Source organism: Haemaphysalis longicornis, unplaced genomic scaffold (genome assembly GCF_048455015.1).
Source record: "Haemaphysalis longicornis isolate Haplotype H1 unplaced genomic scaffold, Haemaphysalis longicornis Haplotype H1 scaffold_3, whole genome shotgun sequence".
NCBI lineage: Eukaryota > Metazoa > Arthropoda > Arachnida > Ixodida > Ixodidae > Haemaphysalis > Haemaphysalis longicornis.
This window is the reverse complement of record NW_027526335.1, coordinates 90,314,750-90,329,576: the sequence shown is the minus strand read 5'-3', so window position 1 is coordinate 90,329,576 and position 14,827 is coordinate 90,314,750. Positions and strand designations below refer to the sequence as shown.

Genomic DNA, 14,827 nt, shown 5'->3' with positions numbered 1-14,827 from the left:
TAAAGACGATAGTCTTTCTTGGGCTACTTAAACCCAGAAATTTTGGTCTGTCTGTATGTCTGTATGTCTGTCCGTCTGTCTGTCTGTGACTCGAATCAGCCACCCGGCCAAAGCAAAACAATGCCTGCGCAATAGTCTTATATAGTCACAGCTAAATCTACCCGTCTTGGTTTGGTGTAATGTTCATACTTGTCAACATTGTTGAAAAAGAACAAGACATTACGCAAATATGAGACAACAAATCAATACAGAAGTGATATTTGCAGTGTTCCTTTATAAAAATTCAAACATGCTTCACTTTTGCGAAATTAAATACTTCATCAACTCCAGAAAAAGAATTCACTCCGCCGTCGCCTGCTGTCGCCCGCGCCACTATAGCTTCTGGCGCCATTTTAAGAAACCAACCGGCAACAGTTACGCAAGGTTCCACTAGATAGTTTCCACGGCGGTCTGCTTGCAACGCACGTGGAGTAGGGAAACGCGGTTCTATAAACGTTGAAGTAGGGTGCCTCGATTAACGCGCGTCTTCGTCGTACGGCAGCGTTCGCATCGAGACACCCGGTTTGGAGCAGTGGAACGCGGGAAATTTAAAATGATTCAAGAAAACATTTGGCGTCTTTACCTTGTGAGGAGCGCGACGCAAGAGGAACAACATGAGAGGTGAGCGGTTATAGCGAAGGGAGGCATTTACTTCGCAAAAGCCGATAAAGACTATCGTCTTTTGACGTCATTTGCAACGAAAGGAGCAGATACGCGGCCAATTTTTTGTTCCGTCCCGTCTGTTGCGCTGTCCTTAGCTTAGACAGATGTGTACCAACCAGCTTAAGTTTGTATACTTCCGAATAATGTACGAGCGGGAGAAGAAACATTGCGGGATTCAAAAAGGATCTACAATCTTTCAAAAAGAAAGTTGATGTGTATTTGCTGGAGCTACAGTGAATAAGCTATGATATACCGTATTTACTCGAGTAATGATCGCACTTTTTTTCCAAAACATTTGATGCAAATTTAGGGGTGCGTTCATTACGCGGTGTAAATTTTTTTGCGAAAAACGTTTGAGCACAGAAAACGCAAGCAAGTTGCGCGTCGGAATTTTTACAATAGGTCTCATGAACATGTTAAAATAATAAAAACATGAAAAAATTCGCACACCGCCGCTAGCCGCTTTGCAAAGTTACGCAAAAGGCAGTGTTTTTATGAATTATGGAATGCACCGGAAAGAGTTTGCTGCGAGGGGACAACAGGGCAACCAATAAGTGGCTGCCGCTGTCACAGTGCGGGATATCAAAACAGATATGGGGACTGACGCGGCAAGCTGAGAACATTTTTAAATGCAGAGCATTTCTTTAACTCACATGTAGCGTCCGCCGTCCGTCCGCAACAGCTCAGCGCGCAGGTGCGCCCTCTCCCCCACTCCTCCTCTCCCGCATCACGCTACCCTCCTCGCTCTCAACAACAGGTCCGCACCCCTCCCCCTACACTATATAAAAAAATAATACTTACCTGCGCCTGGTTTCGATCCCACGACCGTGCGGGCGGAACGCAAGGTACATGGTGCTTTTCCCACTGCGCCACAAAGCCGACACAGAATCTAAGGCTACGAACGCGCCTTACATCCTTGACTCATTCAAACTACGTCAAGAAGCTGATACAACGCATTCACTACCTGTGGGCGGAACGCGAGGTACATGGTGCTCTTCCCACTGCGCCACAAAACCGACACAGAATCAAAGGCTACGAACGCGCCTTATATCCTTGACTCATTCAAACTACGTCAAGAAGCTGCTGATACAACGCATTCACTACCACCAACTCCCCAAACACTAAACGTTAACGCAATACACTCACCCCCTATGCGACGCATTTACTCGAGTCCCCCTCGCGGGGAGATGGCCCCCTTTTTTTTCTTTGTATTGTGAGTACATTATGTGCATTTAGTGAGAGTTTCCTCCTCATCAATATTGAATGCATGCTTGCCGATATCGCTCATATCAGCAAGTCTGCGGCAATAACGTAGCCATGTCTGCTTTGAAAGAGAAGGAGGCAGAGGCAAGCACGATCATCATCAGCTAGACTTGGCACACATATGGCATACTTCTGCGGCAAGTTCAGGATGCGTTCATTGCACGGGAAATTTAAAAAAAATCGAATTTTGACGACAAACCTCAAGGGTGCGATCATTACGCGAGTGCGATAATTATGCGTGTACATACGGTAGATAAACGTAATATTACCGTTGAATATCGCTCTGTATTTCTACTTCGTGATCTTGTGCATACTTGCAAAGCCAATTCCTAAGTAATACAAATTATACCTTTACTTATGTTACCCAAAGTTTGTATCAAAAGGAGTTTGTTTTCTTTATTATGTTTTCTGTGCTCAGAAATTCTGTACTTAGTCACGTTGCTGCTGGGTTGTGCGTTAAAAACTGGGGGGGGGGGGGGGGGGGATGGGGGGGGGATGGGGGGGGGGGGGGGGAGGGGATGTCGCTTTGTCAGGTAATTCGTTTGCCTTTTCGGCATCCCCCGAAGACAACCGCTTCCGTGATGTTAGTTATATGTTAATTACGATGTTTACGCGGTAACATCTCTCCTGTAATTTATTTCGGTTGTCTGAAATAAAACATTCAGTATTCAATATTCGGTATTCAGTTTGTTTGTTTGTTTACTTGCTTGTTTGCTGTTAGTTAGTTAATTTGTTTATTTGTTTGTTTGTATGCTTGCTTGTCTGTTTGTTCGTTTATTTGTTTGTTTGTGTTTGCTTGTCCGTCTGTCTGTCTGTTTGTTTGTTTGTTTGTTTGTTTGTTTGTTTGTTTGTTTGTTTGTTTGTTTGTTTGTTTGTTTGTTTGTTTGTTTGTTTGTTTGTTTGTTTGTTTGTTTGTTTACCCTCAATGCCCGAAGGGCGTTATGGAGGGAGCGGGTTACAGTCTCAGTTACAGAAAAAAGAAAAGCAGCAGTACAAATACAAGCTGAAAATGATAACAAAGAAATTAATATTCACTGCAACAGGTGTCTAACAGCAGATCAAAAAGCAATCTCATCTGTTATCGCAGACGCGATTACGAAGTTAACGAAACTTTGTGAAAGGCGAGTGCGCGGGAAAACTGTACAAATCACCAAACTTCACACGTATACCTAAATAGCGCTATTAGCTTTCCCCAAGAACTAATAATTCTAATGTTGTTTCATTCTATTTTGCTCATGTTTTACTTGCTGGCGAAGGTATCGGTATAGTTGTTTTTCACATTCCTATTGTATCAAAAGTATTTCCCCACCCTTGTCCCATAGAAAGGGTGTTGTTTATAGTGGGGAAATATTCGCCTTAAGGAGAGGTGTGAAACCCTGCACGCACTGTTTCAGACAACATATACTGCTAGTTTTTCTTCACAAGGAGCGGTTCATCTTTGGCACATTTGATAGGAATTATCGAAGTGCATTACCTCTATAAAAAAGCTCTTAGGTTTGCGTTTTCTTCAATCCACACGTCCGCTACAGCACGCCGAAGCACACCAGTAGGGGTTACACCAGTGAAGTGTGACCCCAGTACAGTGCCATGCCACACCAACCAGTGAAGTGTGACCCCAGTACAGTGCCATGCCACACCAGTGCTATGCGGCATCAGTGCAGTGCCACACCAGTGCAGTGCGGGAAGCTCCAGATGGCTTGACAAAACCTGAGGTTCTTCGAAGTGTACCCAATGTCGCCTGCCCAAAAGCAATTTAGGCACTTCGAATCAAAAAAAAAAAAAAAAAACGCGTTGGTGAAGACAGGATCCAACTTCACTCATGATTGCTGGACGTTCACAGCTGATTTAACGAGAAAGTTCTTTTTCTTGAGTCGCCATCAGTTTTGGATGAAGTGTGTATTTGGCTACTGCAGTATACGCAGAGAAATGCAACACTCATGCAAAGCCACCAGTTTATTTTGACTGGCCATGAACATTTATTTACAGCCAAAACGAAAATGTCATACAGGATATTGACAGTTTGAAACAACAATAAAAATTCAGTGAAATTTGTTACTCAACAAACATGCTGAGGGCATCTCCAAGCATTAAGCACCAAAATTGAACATTTGCAAAGGACAACTTAGGTCGGTGTTATATACCAATCGATCCTACGTACGTGACAATTTGTGGGAATTGCAATTTGTTGATCGCCGCACGCGGGACTCTCGGGATGGCTTTATTTTGTTTCAATTCTTTCCGCTATGTTTGAATATCGTTTTTTTTATCAACACGTAACAATAAAACCTGTGTTTTCTTCTGCTTCTTTCGGAGCCAGTGTACTTCTAGGTGCCATATTTCTAGTCGGAAAGCTGATCATTCGGTATTTACATTGGCGCATACACATGAATTTAAGTATTGCCCACTAGACGCCCCAAGTAATCACATTTGTGGTAGCACATCTCTTTTTACAATGCACTAGGGAAGAGCTCTGCTCAAATATTTTTAAGTCATCCTGAACAAAGTTTTATATATAATTACCACGAAGTTTGGTTGAGCGAACCATTTCGCTTGTCAGCTCGCTTCCGATAGGCGAAATACACCGAATAATGTGTAGTTTTAGCAGAAAAAAATGGCGCAGCCACGGGTATAATTTTCACAATCATACATGCATTACGAAATATTTGTAAACGATAGCAATAACATTGCCAGCTTTATCAGTGGCAATATTAAAACAATGAACAAAGGTATCTAAAATACAGAGTATAATCTCATTATGTTATTTCGCACACTGACAAAACAATTTCATGAGAAGCAGCCAACTGAAAACACTTCTGTACGTGATGTCCCTACCTGTGGGCTGCGCTGTCCTTTGTGCTGAAGCTAATTTGCTAATTTGATGCCTAAGTTCACCCGGTAGTAATATCGGCACTATTAAACCCATGTTTTTTGACAGAAACTATGCTGGTGACAATATTGTGTTTTTTAAGGGGTACTTTATTCATTACACTGAATGAATTCAATATTTTAGGAGGAATTGTAGTAAGTGCTATTTGCACCTGCTATACTGTCATCCAAGGTAGTCTGGGACAATAGAACCGGTTCAGCTCATGCGCTTAGCGCTTTTTCTTTTTACACGATGCTGTGAAAGTGCTTGATGCATTCGCTTCCTCGTCGATTAACACGGTAACAAGGAGTACTCGGTTTGTTACTTAGAGATCGACACCCAGGGGACTGGAACCCCCAATAGCAACAACGTACTCGCGGCGGAAGCGAACACGTTGACGTCTGCCTACACGGACACGACATTGTGTAACACACATAGTCGTGGCCGTCTGTACGACTTCAGGTGGTTAATAAAACAGCGGGAAAACAAGTGTGGAAATAAGGAAAAATAAAGGCAACTCGAACAGGCCCATGCCTAGGCGAGAACAAGGAGCTCAAGTGAGGGAGGAGACGTCTGCACAAGTTCGCAGGCCCAACGAGGCTTGCTGACGATGGTCCACGCCCGAGCTAAAAGCTTTTTCATATTACGTCATTACCTCCCATTACTAGCTTTTTTTTCTTTCCTCGGCACCTCCTCCCTGCAGCAGAGTTAGGCCTACCAGGCTTAGGCAGGCCTAACAAGGCCTACCGGCCGACGCAAGGCTCGCGTGAAAGAGCGTGGAAGTTGGGGGCAGGGAAAGTGATAGGGGAGAGAAAGAAGAGGAAGGAGGGGATGCGGAGGAAGAAGGGAAGAAGGGGCAAAGATATCGAAGCAGGTGGAGAAGTGGGAGGTAGGAATAAGCAGAGGAGACGACGAGTGTGTTGTATGGTTCGGCGGTTCTCGTGGCGGCGACGGGACGAGGTCGTGGGTGCTGCTGGCTCTCGGAGCGCAGCGTGCTCAGTTGAGGCTCCTCTTCCAACGCTCGCCAGCGTCGGCGTCGCCGTCAATGCTGCGCTTGCCCAGGCCGAAGTTGTACCTGCGCTTCATGAAGTCGTCGAAGTTGTCCTTCTTGCCCCGCTTGTTCATGGCGTAGCTGATACGGGGCCGATCGTACTTCTCTGCGCCGAAGGGCACGTACTCGCCTCCGTGGCCCCAGCGCTTGCCCAAGCCGAAGCCGTAGCGCATCGAGTCCCGGGGTCCGCGCTTCTCCTGGAAGTACCTGCTGGTCCGCTCGGCCGTCATGGCGTCGTCCTCCTCGTCTTCCACGTCCAGTGCGCTGGGGTCCGCCTCCTCGCCTCCCCCTCCCAGCACCAGCAGGGGCGCCCGCTTGCCCAGGCCGAAGCCGTAGAGGGGGGCACGTCCTCCGCCGGCCCGCTTGTCGGTCTCCCGGTGCTGCAGCGGCAGTCCACCGGCGCCCGTGCGCGTAGAGGCCTCGCCGGCGGCGCGGCACTGCTCCGTGGCCGCGAGCAGCAGGAAGAGCCAGAAGGCCAGGCTGGCGGTCAGGGCGGGCCTCACCAACTGGGCCTGGCTGCAAGCGGGGGATCTCCTGCGAGACAAAGTGGGGCGGCACCTTGTTATTTGTTGTCCGCATATCCGGAGCAAAGGAGAAAGTAAGTTTAGGTTGAGGAGTTGAGGCAGTGTGCGTTTGGGCAAAGCCTTTCGAAACGCTTTGGTCTTGCTGAAGGCGCAATCAAGTCAGCAAGCGCCAGCTAGTTTAGGGAGACACCCGCAAACGATTGTCAAGAGTTTCACTTCTAAAGCCAGCTCGTTAGTCACCACTTTCTCGGGGACCTGGACACAGAAGAACCTATCGAATTGGCGCGAGAAATTCATTATTGAGTTGCCGCTTCTAGAAGCGCCTGGGTATTAGGCGCATACAACCGAGGGTGGGCTTGACAGAAGACAACGTGCGCATGCTATGCGGTTCCTTTCACCACATATTCGTGAAGACCAAATTCACAGGAAGCCTGTTCAGTGATGGTGAAGAAAAAAAAAACCCACACAAGTTGACTGTTCTTTTAAGAGGACACTGAAGGCAAAACACGTCTTGTTCTAGATCTATAGTAGGTTACCTTCCCGAGAACACGAATATGCCAATTTTGTTGTAGGTTTTCTGAAATAAGGTAGAAAGAACAAATAAACGTCATTACACGTATCGCCGTCACTATATAGCTATACCGCGGAACTTACACCGGAAGTGGTCGAAATTGCGTGACCAATGTTTAGCAATAGGCCTTCAAATGTTTATAAAACCTTAAATTGAAGTTTTTGATGTGCCGCAGAACAAAAAGAAAGCTACGAACTGTATTATGGGAGCCCAGCTCATAAATCAAGCCGCTACCTCAAAAACAAACAAGTTCGTTTCCGTATCGGTGCAATACCTGGTGCAATATTCAGCCAGGTAACTCTGAGACCTTTGTATATATAGTAGTGGGGGCATAGCCAATTTTATTATGTTCCTCTGCATGCTTTTGTTGCACTAAAAAACATGGGAATACTTTTTTTGGCTAAAACCAGTATTTCCAAGTGTACGCAACGTCTGGCGTACGTAACGTCTTCCCTTGCTGCCGCTGGAGGGCGCTACTCGTCCACACTTGCCGTGGTACTGCTATGCGAGGAAGCCTTGCGGGGGCTGCGCACGAGCGGTTGGTTCGACGCCACCATTTACCAGAGCCCATAAAAAGATAATATGCTTTCATTCAGCAAAGCGTGAATTCTGGTCACAGGTCCAATGGCGAAACATTTTCCTTAGAGGCCCGGAGCATCAAAGGACGTGGGAGTCCAGGAAAGCACGGCTGATTTCACTGAAACTGATGAATTCCGCTCAGTTCGTGGTAGGGTTGCATTAAGTTGCTTCTATACCGCTATACGTCACCCTTCCTCGCTTACTCGACACGGTGGCTCAGTGGCTAAGGCGTTCTGCTGCTGAGCATGAAGACGCGGCTTGATTCCCGTTCGCGGCTGCCGCTTTTCTGGTGGAGGCAAAAAGCGAAAACGCCCGTGTGTACAAGATTTAGGCGCACGATAAAGATCCCCAGGGGGTCTAAATTATTCCGGAGTCCTTCACTACGGCGTGCCTCATCACCTGCGTTGCGTCGGCGCGTTTACCCGTACAATCAATCAACCCTTCCTCGCTTGCTTCACTTTATTGTGGCTCAAACAGCGGCTGCATCAGCTTCTATTTGCGGCGCCGTGACATCGCTGCTAGAGAAGTGAACGAGGGGAACGCGTTGTTTGATTAGCGATTTCTCAGCAATTAAGGCATTTTTCGGCACTAAATCACCCCTAAAATGACTATGAGAAGGTCAGACTTTCGTTTGAAACCAACTTGCTGGTTGCCTTCAGTTTCGCTAGCATTCTTCAATAACCCAACGAGAACATCCGTCTTTCACGTAAAGCGTACTCTTATACTTCAGTTGCGTAAGAAAAAGGTTTATTAAAATGCCCTAGAGAATTCGCATCAGGTTAGGCCGCTTCAATTGCCACTAAAACGTTTTTCCTAGCAATGCATTTGTGTATATATAGTGCCGCAGACTTTGAAGGCGTTCGTTATCCAACATTTTATAGGCATGCATGGGGTTGTATGGAGGCATTTAAGGAGATATTTTACTATAGTGGAGCCGACTTCAAGGAGTGTGGGTGCATAGCACTCCATTCGGATACGGGGGGTCTTTTGCTGTTATCCAATAACATTTCCTACGGCCTATATATTTTCTTATCAGGCCGCTGATAGAGGCCCAGGAAAATTTATTCTCGCGTTGCATCTTCCCTCGACTGCGGAACAATCTTAGTGCAAACCAGTGTTAACTTTTTTTTCTTCTTGCCCCCTATTGGCGTTCGCTGGACGGCCTGCGCAAGATAGCGGCTTCAGATATCGTCTCGTAGATTTCACAAACGCGGCACTTGCGCTTGCACGTAGAAATAGAAATACGCCAGCAGTTACCACAGCCTAATTTCGGGAGAAAAGTTTTACACGCTTTAAACGAAAATAACACTAAGGCACTTACTTCCGGAAAATAATTGTGCGCGCATGCAATATGTAAGGGTTGCCCCATAAAAACACAAAGGGTCCGTTTTGCGCAAAAGCACATATCTTTTCTTCAGACAGGAAGTTGCGCAAGTCGGTTGGAGAATGAACTTTAACATTATTACACATACCCACCGCGGTGGCTCAGTGGCTAAGGCGTTGCGCTGCTGAGCCCGAGGTCGCGGGTTCGATTCCCGGTCGCGGCGGCCGATTTTCTGATGGAGGGGAAAAGCAAAGACGCCCGTGTGTACGAGATTTCGCCGCACGTTAAAGACCCCCAGGTGGCCAAAATTAATCCGGAGCCTTCCACTACGGCGTGCCTCATCGCCTGCGTTGCGTTGGCGCGTTAAACCCTACAATCAAAATCAAAAACGTTATTACACATAGCAAAAGAAATAAAGTAAAAAACAGCACACAGGAAAAAAACGCGTACAGGGAGACGCTAGGTTTAGTATTTCTGTTTTTTCTTCCTTCTCGTGTTATTTCCTTACTGCACTAACGAATACTGTGAAGTATTTGCTTTAAATTTATTTTGCAGAAGCAGTACAAATCTCAGGATTTTGTCAGACGAAATCTCAGAGCTAGCCTATAACTAACTTACGACAAAAAATACTAGCCTTGTAACACTTGTGAATTTCTTTTTAGTAACGTCAGCATGAACGTAATTGTAATGACGTCGATATCGTACTACATTAGCGCTGACCTATTTGATTGATTGTAGGCAATGACGCGCGCCGCAGTGAACGCCTCTGGATTGATTTTGACCACCTGGAGATCTTTAACGTGCGCCTAAATCTTGAACACACGGGCGTTTTTGCTTTTCGCCTCCATCAGCAAAACGGCCGCCACGGCCGGGAATCGAACCCGCGACCTCGTGGTCAGCAGCACAACGACTTAGCCACTGAGCCACCGCGGCGGGTTTCGCGATGACCTAACTAATGTGTATAACCGAACTCGAGTAATTGCGAGAAATCCTCAATGCCAGTTTGTATCTGTTTAAAAATATTTCGGCAGCGTAATTACCTGTAGTATAATAACAGAAAATTCAGTTATGATGCTTCTGTTATTACACTGGTATTATAACAGAAAGCGACAAAATGTGCCCTGAAATGATAGCCTGTCAGGCGGGCACCACTGCAAGTGGAGTTGCGTGAAGGTGCCCAAATCAAAACTTTTTTTTTGCCAAAAACAAAGACAAAAAGAAGACGAGAAATACAAAAAAGAGTATTTCATGTAGGCTCAAGACGGTTTGTAAAGTGGTTAATGCGAAGGGTAATCGCCCCCTCGGGCATTCTACAACTGCGGGATGTTTTGTCATTGCGCTGTTTCTTCGTAGGGTGCTGTTTGTCGCCGTGCTCTTTTGTCACTGTGATATTATGCCGCATTCCATTTTTTACGTGGGATTTTCTTGCGCGCTGTTATGTCGCCCGCTCTTTGACCGCCCGCCCGATTATAACTACGCATGCTAGTCCGCGTATCAATGGCTCAACCCGCTGTTCGGTCCTGATTCGGGACACCCGCTAAAAAATAAACTACAAGTTAACAACGATGCATACTAAACGATGCTTTCCAATCCACATTACTAGACAATTTAGTGGGCTAACATCTGCAGGATGCGGAACAGAAATATTAAAAGAAATCACAAAGTCCTAAACACAAATGGCCGGTAAAAATACCCGATGACACTGATTAAGATGCATTTATTAAACCTTGGCACACAAAACAAGGCGAAAGTTATTCTCAACTAAACCTGTGGGCGTGGGGCATCCTGTAATTTCCCGGCCACGGTAAACGTGGCCGCGTGACTAACGCAAAGCTTAACTATAATAAGCGCACCAAGATCTGTGGGGCTCAGTTCAAACGTCTATTTCCCCCCTAACTAGAGGAGGCGTGAGAGATTCGGCACGCTTCTCGAATCTCTCACGAGAGAAGACGCTTGTGAGCACGCGCCGAAGGCCACTTACATGAGCGCGGGGCCCGATAAGCAAGTTCGCGTGGAATATGCGAGAACGCGCCAGCATATATTTTCCCGCAAATGCAGGGAAGGTCGGCAGTAAAAACACCTTCCCCTGAATTTTTCCCCTGACCACCAGAACTGGAAAACACTACCACTACCTCTAATTATGTACCTTATGACGCGTCCAAGGAGGGACGCGGTCAGTGACTGATTTCGTTTCCTTGGGGATGACGACGCGAAAGCACCATTTATAAACATACAAACGTATTTCTTGGATGAAACGTGGGAAACTTGTTCCCATGCGGAACACTGAACGTTCGCGAAGATTCCTTTCCCTTTTTATTCGCGGGAGCGGATGCGTCGTACCTGTTATTAAGGGGTACAAATTATAGTGGGCTCCTGTTTTCGTAAGCCTTCAACAACTCCGGTTTTCGCTGTTTTTCCCCTTTCTAGTCATCGGCGTCATTACGTACGCTAATATCAGCGTCTTCGAAGCTTGTTAGGTGCTGGACTTGCTGAGTGATCAAAACGGGCCAAGGTATACGAGAAACGTGAATACGTGGCGCTTCTCTTTTTTTCCCTGTGTTCTAAAGGCGGAACATGAGAACTTTGCAACGGAGCCCAGAATAGCACCTTGGACGCGATATTATTTTTAGTTTGCATCGCGGTTAGACGGCCGGAGTTCACAGTAACGTTAGGGCAGCTACCGAACATGCTTTGCGGTACCTAAAATGCCAGGCAATGAACCGAGAAGCTTTCCCCTGGAGAGTTAAACCTCGTACAATCAAAGGCGGCAGGAGAATCCAACCGGTAAAACCTTGTTAAGATGACAACTGAAGGGACACTTTAATGTGAAACGTCGGCCTGCAGGCATCGAGTCAAGATTTGGTGACCACCCGGGCCCTGGCGGTCGCGGCGGCCCTGTGGACCGCCCCCACCCGCCTCACCTCATCCCTGAGCATAAATAAAGTTGTTTCTCTCTCTCTCTGTCTCTCCCTTGGCCTTTAGCGGCAGATACTCAGTCCCATGAATGCTAATGTGACATTCGCAGTGGCAGCAGTCGTTGCGTTACCTAGGAAAGTAAAAATACGCCTCCTTATAAGTTTTTCTGCAATGCAATTTGTGACCTCACGAATTTTGAACGGGGAAACTTTACTGGTGGAGCTCGTCAAAGCGTTTTTTTTTTTTTTTTTTTTACAAATAGAACAGTCAGAATAAGCGTATCTGGTAACACGTCTATTAAATGACGTAAAAAGTAGCACTACCATGCTGGCTGCCGCCAGGCCGGAAGAGGTGGAGTTGCATCTTTTGGTTTGATTTAAGTTGAATACTTAACATTTGTGTGCAAGTTCCCTTAAATGATTTATGCAGGCGAACGCCCAAGCAATATTATATTCCATTTTAGTATCAGCGCATGTATCTACGACAGGCAACGGCAAAATGCAGTGATTATAGCAGTCCGCTTTGAGGTCAAGTAGGCTGTAAGCGTTTGCGCTGGCGAGGTGAGTTGAGCTCACTAGAGAGTTTTAGCATTCCGTATGTTCTGTGTTTTCCGCGCGTACCATGTGGACCGGGACCCGACGTTCCGGTAGGATGGATTTGTTCCGCGGGCCGGCCCTCGCCATGTCCGCGCATTCGTTACAGTAGGGTGTGTCCTCCTCAGCGTGCCCGCGCGCGCAGCCGCAGTCGGGTCCCGGTACTGACGGTACGCACGGAACGGACGGAACACACCGCATTCTAAAACTGTCCATCATCTAGTAGTTCTACTAGGCGGCCCAACTCCACCGGACTCGTTCGCACTCTCCGCTGCCTCGGAACTCCTCGACGCTGCATGTGAATTCGCTTGGTACTCCCTCGGTTATATTGAGAAAACATGGCGCAATTCGCGAAATGCTCATAGACAATAAAAAAATCGGAGCGAAGCCGAGGACTGAACGTCTGCGTCAGTTATTTATGTAGGAACAGACCAAGCACGGTTTGTCGTCGAACAAAAGCTTACGTTTAGCTAAGAAACGTGTGATCTTTCAGTTATATAAACATTTATACATACTTTAGTATCCTTTTAAAACTTAAGTCGAGCTTCTCGACACAAAGAAAATCTACCATAATGCCGCCTAAATTTTGTTTTAGTGACACAACGATAATGCCGCTGTATGAGCCGACACGAGAGACGATTTCGTAGAGAACCTTGATGTGTAATTCTGAATTTTTAAAGGTGCGCAACAGCTTAGGTAGCGATTGCTTGTGATTCAAAATGCAGTTGCAGCGTTAAAATTTGAAGGCGCACGTGGAGGTGTTTGAGTGGTGGGTGTCATCCTAACTTAATATAGGTAAGCCGGCAGAAAAAGTGCGCGGAAAGCAACAACTCAGGCTTAAGAACCACTGCGAAAATAACAAAAGCGCAGGTCGAGGATTTTCATCGAGAGGCCGTTTAAAGTTTGGCTCGTTCGGTATTTTCAGTATAGTCCGCCGGGCAAGCGCGCTTAAAGCCTTCTACTGAAAGAAGCTTACACGTTGTTTATATAATGCAAGGTGTAGACGAAACCTCTTAAAGATGAATTCCATGGGAATCTGCGTTTCGTTGTTACTTTTGTTTGTTTTATTGGACCTTTCTTTTTTTTTCTTTTTTTGCTGTTGGCAGAATCCATATGAGATTAACATCTTTGACTTGAGAGAATTTGTAAGAGCAGTTCGTGTGAACATAATTTTTAGGCATGTTTTTTACGGCTAGGGTTAACTATGTATTTTTGATGCCCGAGAACAAAAATGGCCGCCTATCTTCTCCTTTCGTTGCAAATGTCGACGAAAAACGATAGTAGACTTGCTCCCCTGCCACGTAAGCGCCTCCCTTTTCTTTCCTCTTTTCCGCTCACCTCTCATGCTGTTCCTCTCCCACCTCGTTCCTCCCAAGATAACACTCCAGAGCTTTGCTCGAGTCAATTTAAATTTACCGCGTTCTACTGCTCCAGGCCGTGTGCCTCGACGCCAGCGCTGCAGTACGGCGGACCGGGCGGAGACGCGCGTGGTTCGAGGCAGCCTACTAAAGTATTTATAGAACCGCGTTGCCCTGCTCCACGTGCGTTACAACGGAACGTGGAACCTATCTAGCGGAACGTGGAACCTAGCGGAAAGTGGAACCTAGCGGAACGTGGAACCTAGCGGAACCTAGCGTGGAATCTAGCGGAACGTTACAAGCGGAACGTGGAACCTGTGGAACCTAATAGTTTCGTTACTATTGCCGTTTGATTTCTTAAAGTTCCGCCAGGAAGTATAGTGGCGTGGGCAAGAGCAGGCGACGATTTTCTGCAGTTGATGTAGTATTTCATTTGATATCGCAAAAACCAACCATCCGTGAATTTTAATAGAGGAACACTGCAAATATCACTTATGTATTGAATATCTGCCTCACATTTGTGTAATGTTTTCTTCTTGTCGAACAATGTTGACAAGTATTAAGATTTGATTTGGCTGTGGGTATAGAAGAGTATTGCGCAGATTCAGTTTCACTTTGGCTGGATGGATGAATCGAGTCACAGACGGTCAGACAGAACGACAAAGAGACATACGGACAAATCACAATTTCTGCTTTTAAGTAGCCCAAGGAAGACTCCCAATGCTCCCCACATCGTTGAAGCGCAAGGCTTTCTATAGCGGGAGGCGTTGGAAAACAAATGTCTTCGCGTGTGTACTCCTAGCACGCGGTCACCAACAAAGCTGCACGCCGTTCAAAACATGGTTTGGACTTCAATCTTATACGTCTCATCACGTGGATATTCAACTTGAGTAGCCTAGTTTTCAATAGGAGCCATTTTCAAAATGAGCAGAGACCAAGCAAAAGTGTGCGCTTGTTTATATGTCTTCCTTAGGTATGGCCGCCGTCAACGCTCAAAAGAAATAAAATTTGCTTCTACTATTCACCTAAATTCTGCGTTAGCTCTATGCCGCATGCTCAAAAAGCTTCGCTGGTCACCCG

The 14,827-nt window shown here is 46.3% G+C and overlaps 1 protein-coding gene across 1 annotated transcript in view; it reads right to left on the bottom strand.

The window, feature by feature from the left end:
- Positions 1 to 3,903: 3,903 nt before the first annotated feature.
- LOC144174830 (uncharacterized) overlaps positions 3,904 to 14,827 on the bottom strand; it is a 179,811-nt gene continuing 168,887 nt past the window's right edge. The window contains exon 2 of the mRNA XM_077703748.1: positions 3,904 to 6,416. Within this exon, the coding sequence (XP_077559874.1) occupies positions 5,828 to 6,416 (589 nt within the window). The 3' untranslated portion in view covers positions 3,904 to 5,827. The remainder of the gene's footprint in view (positions 6,417 to 14,827) is intronic.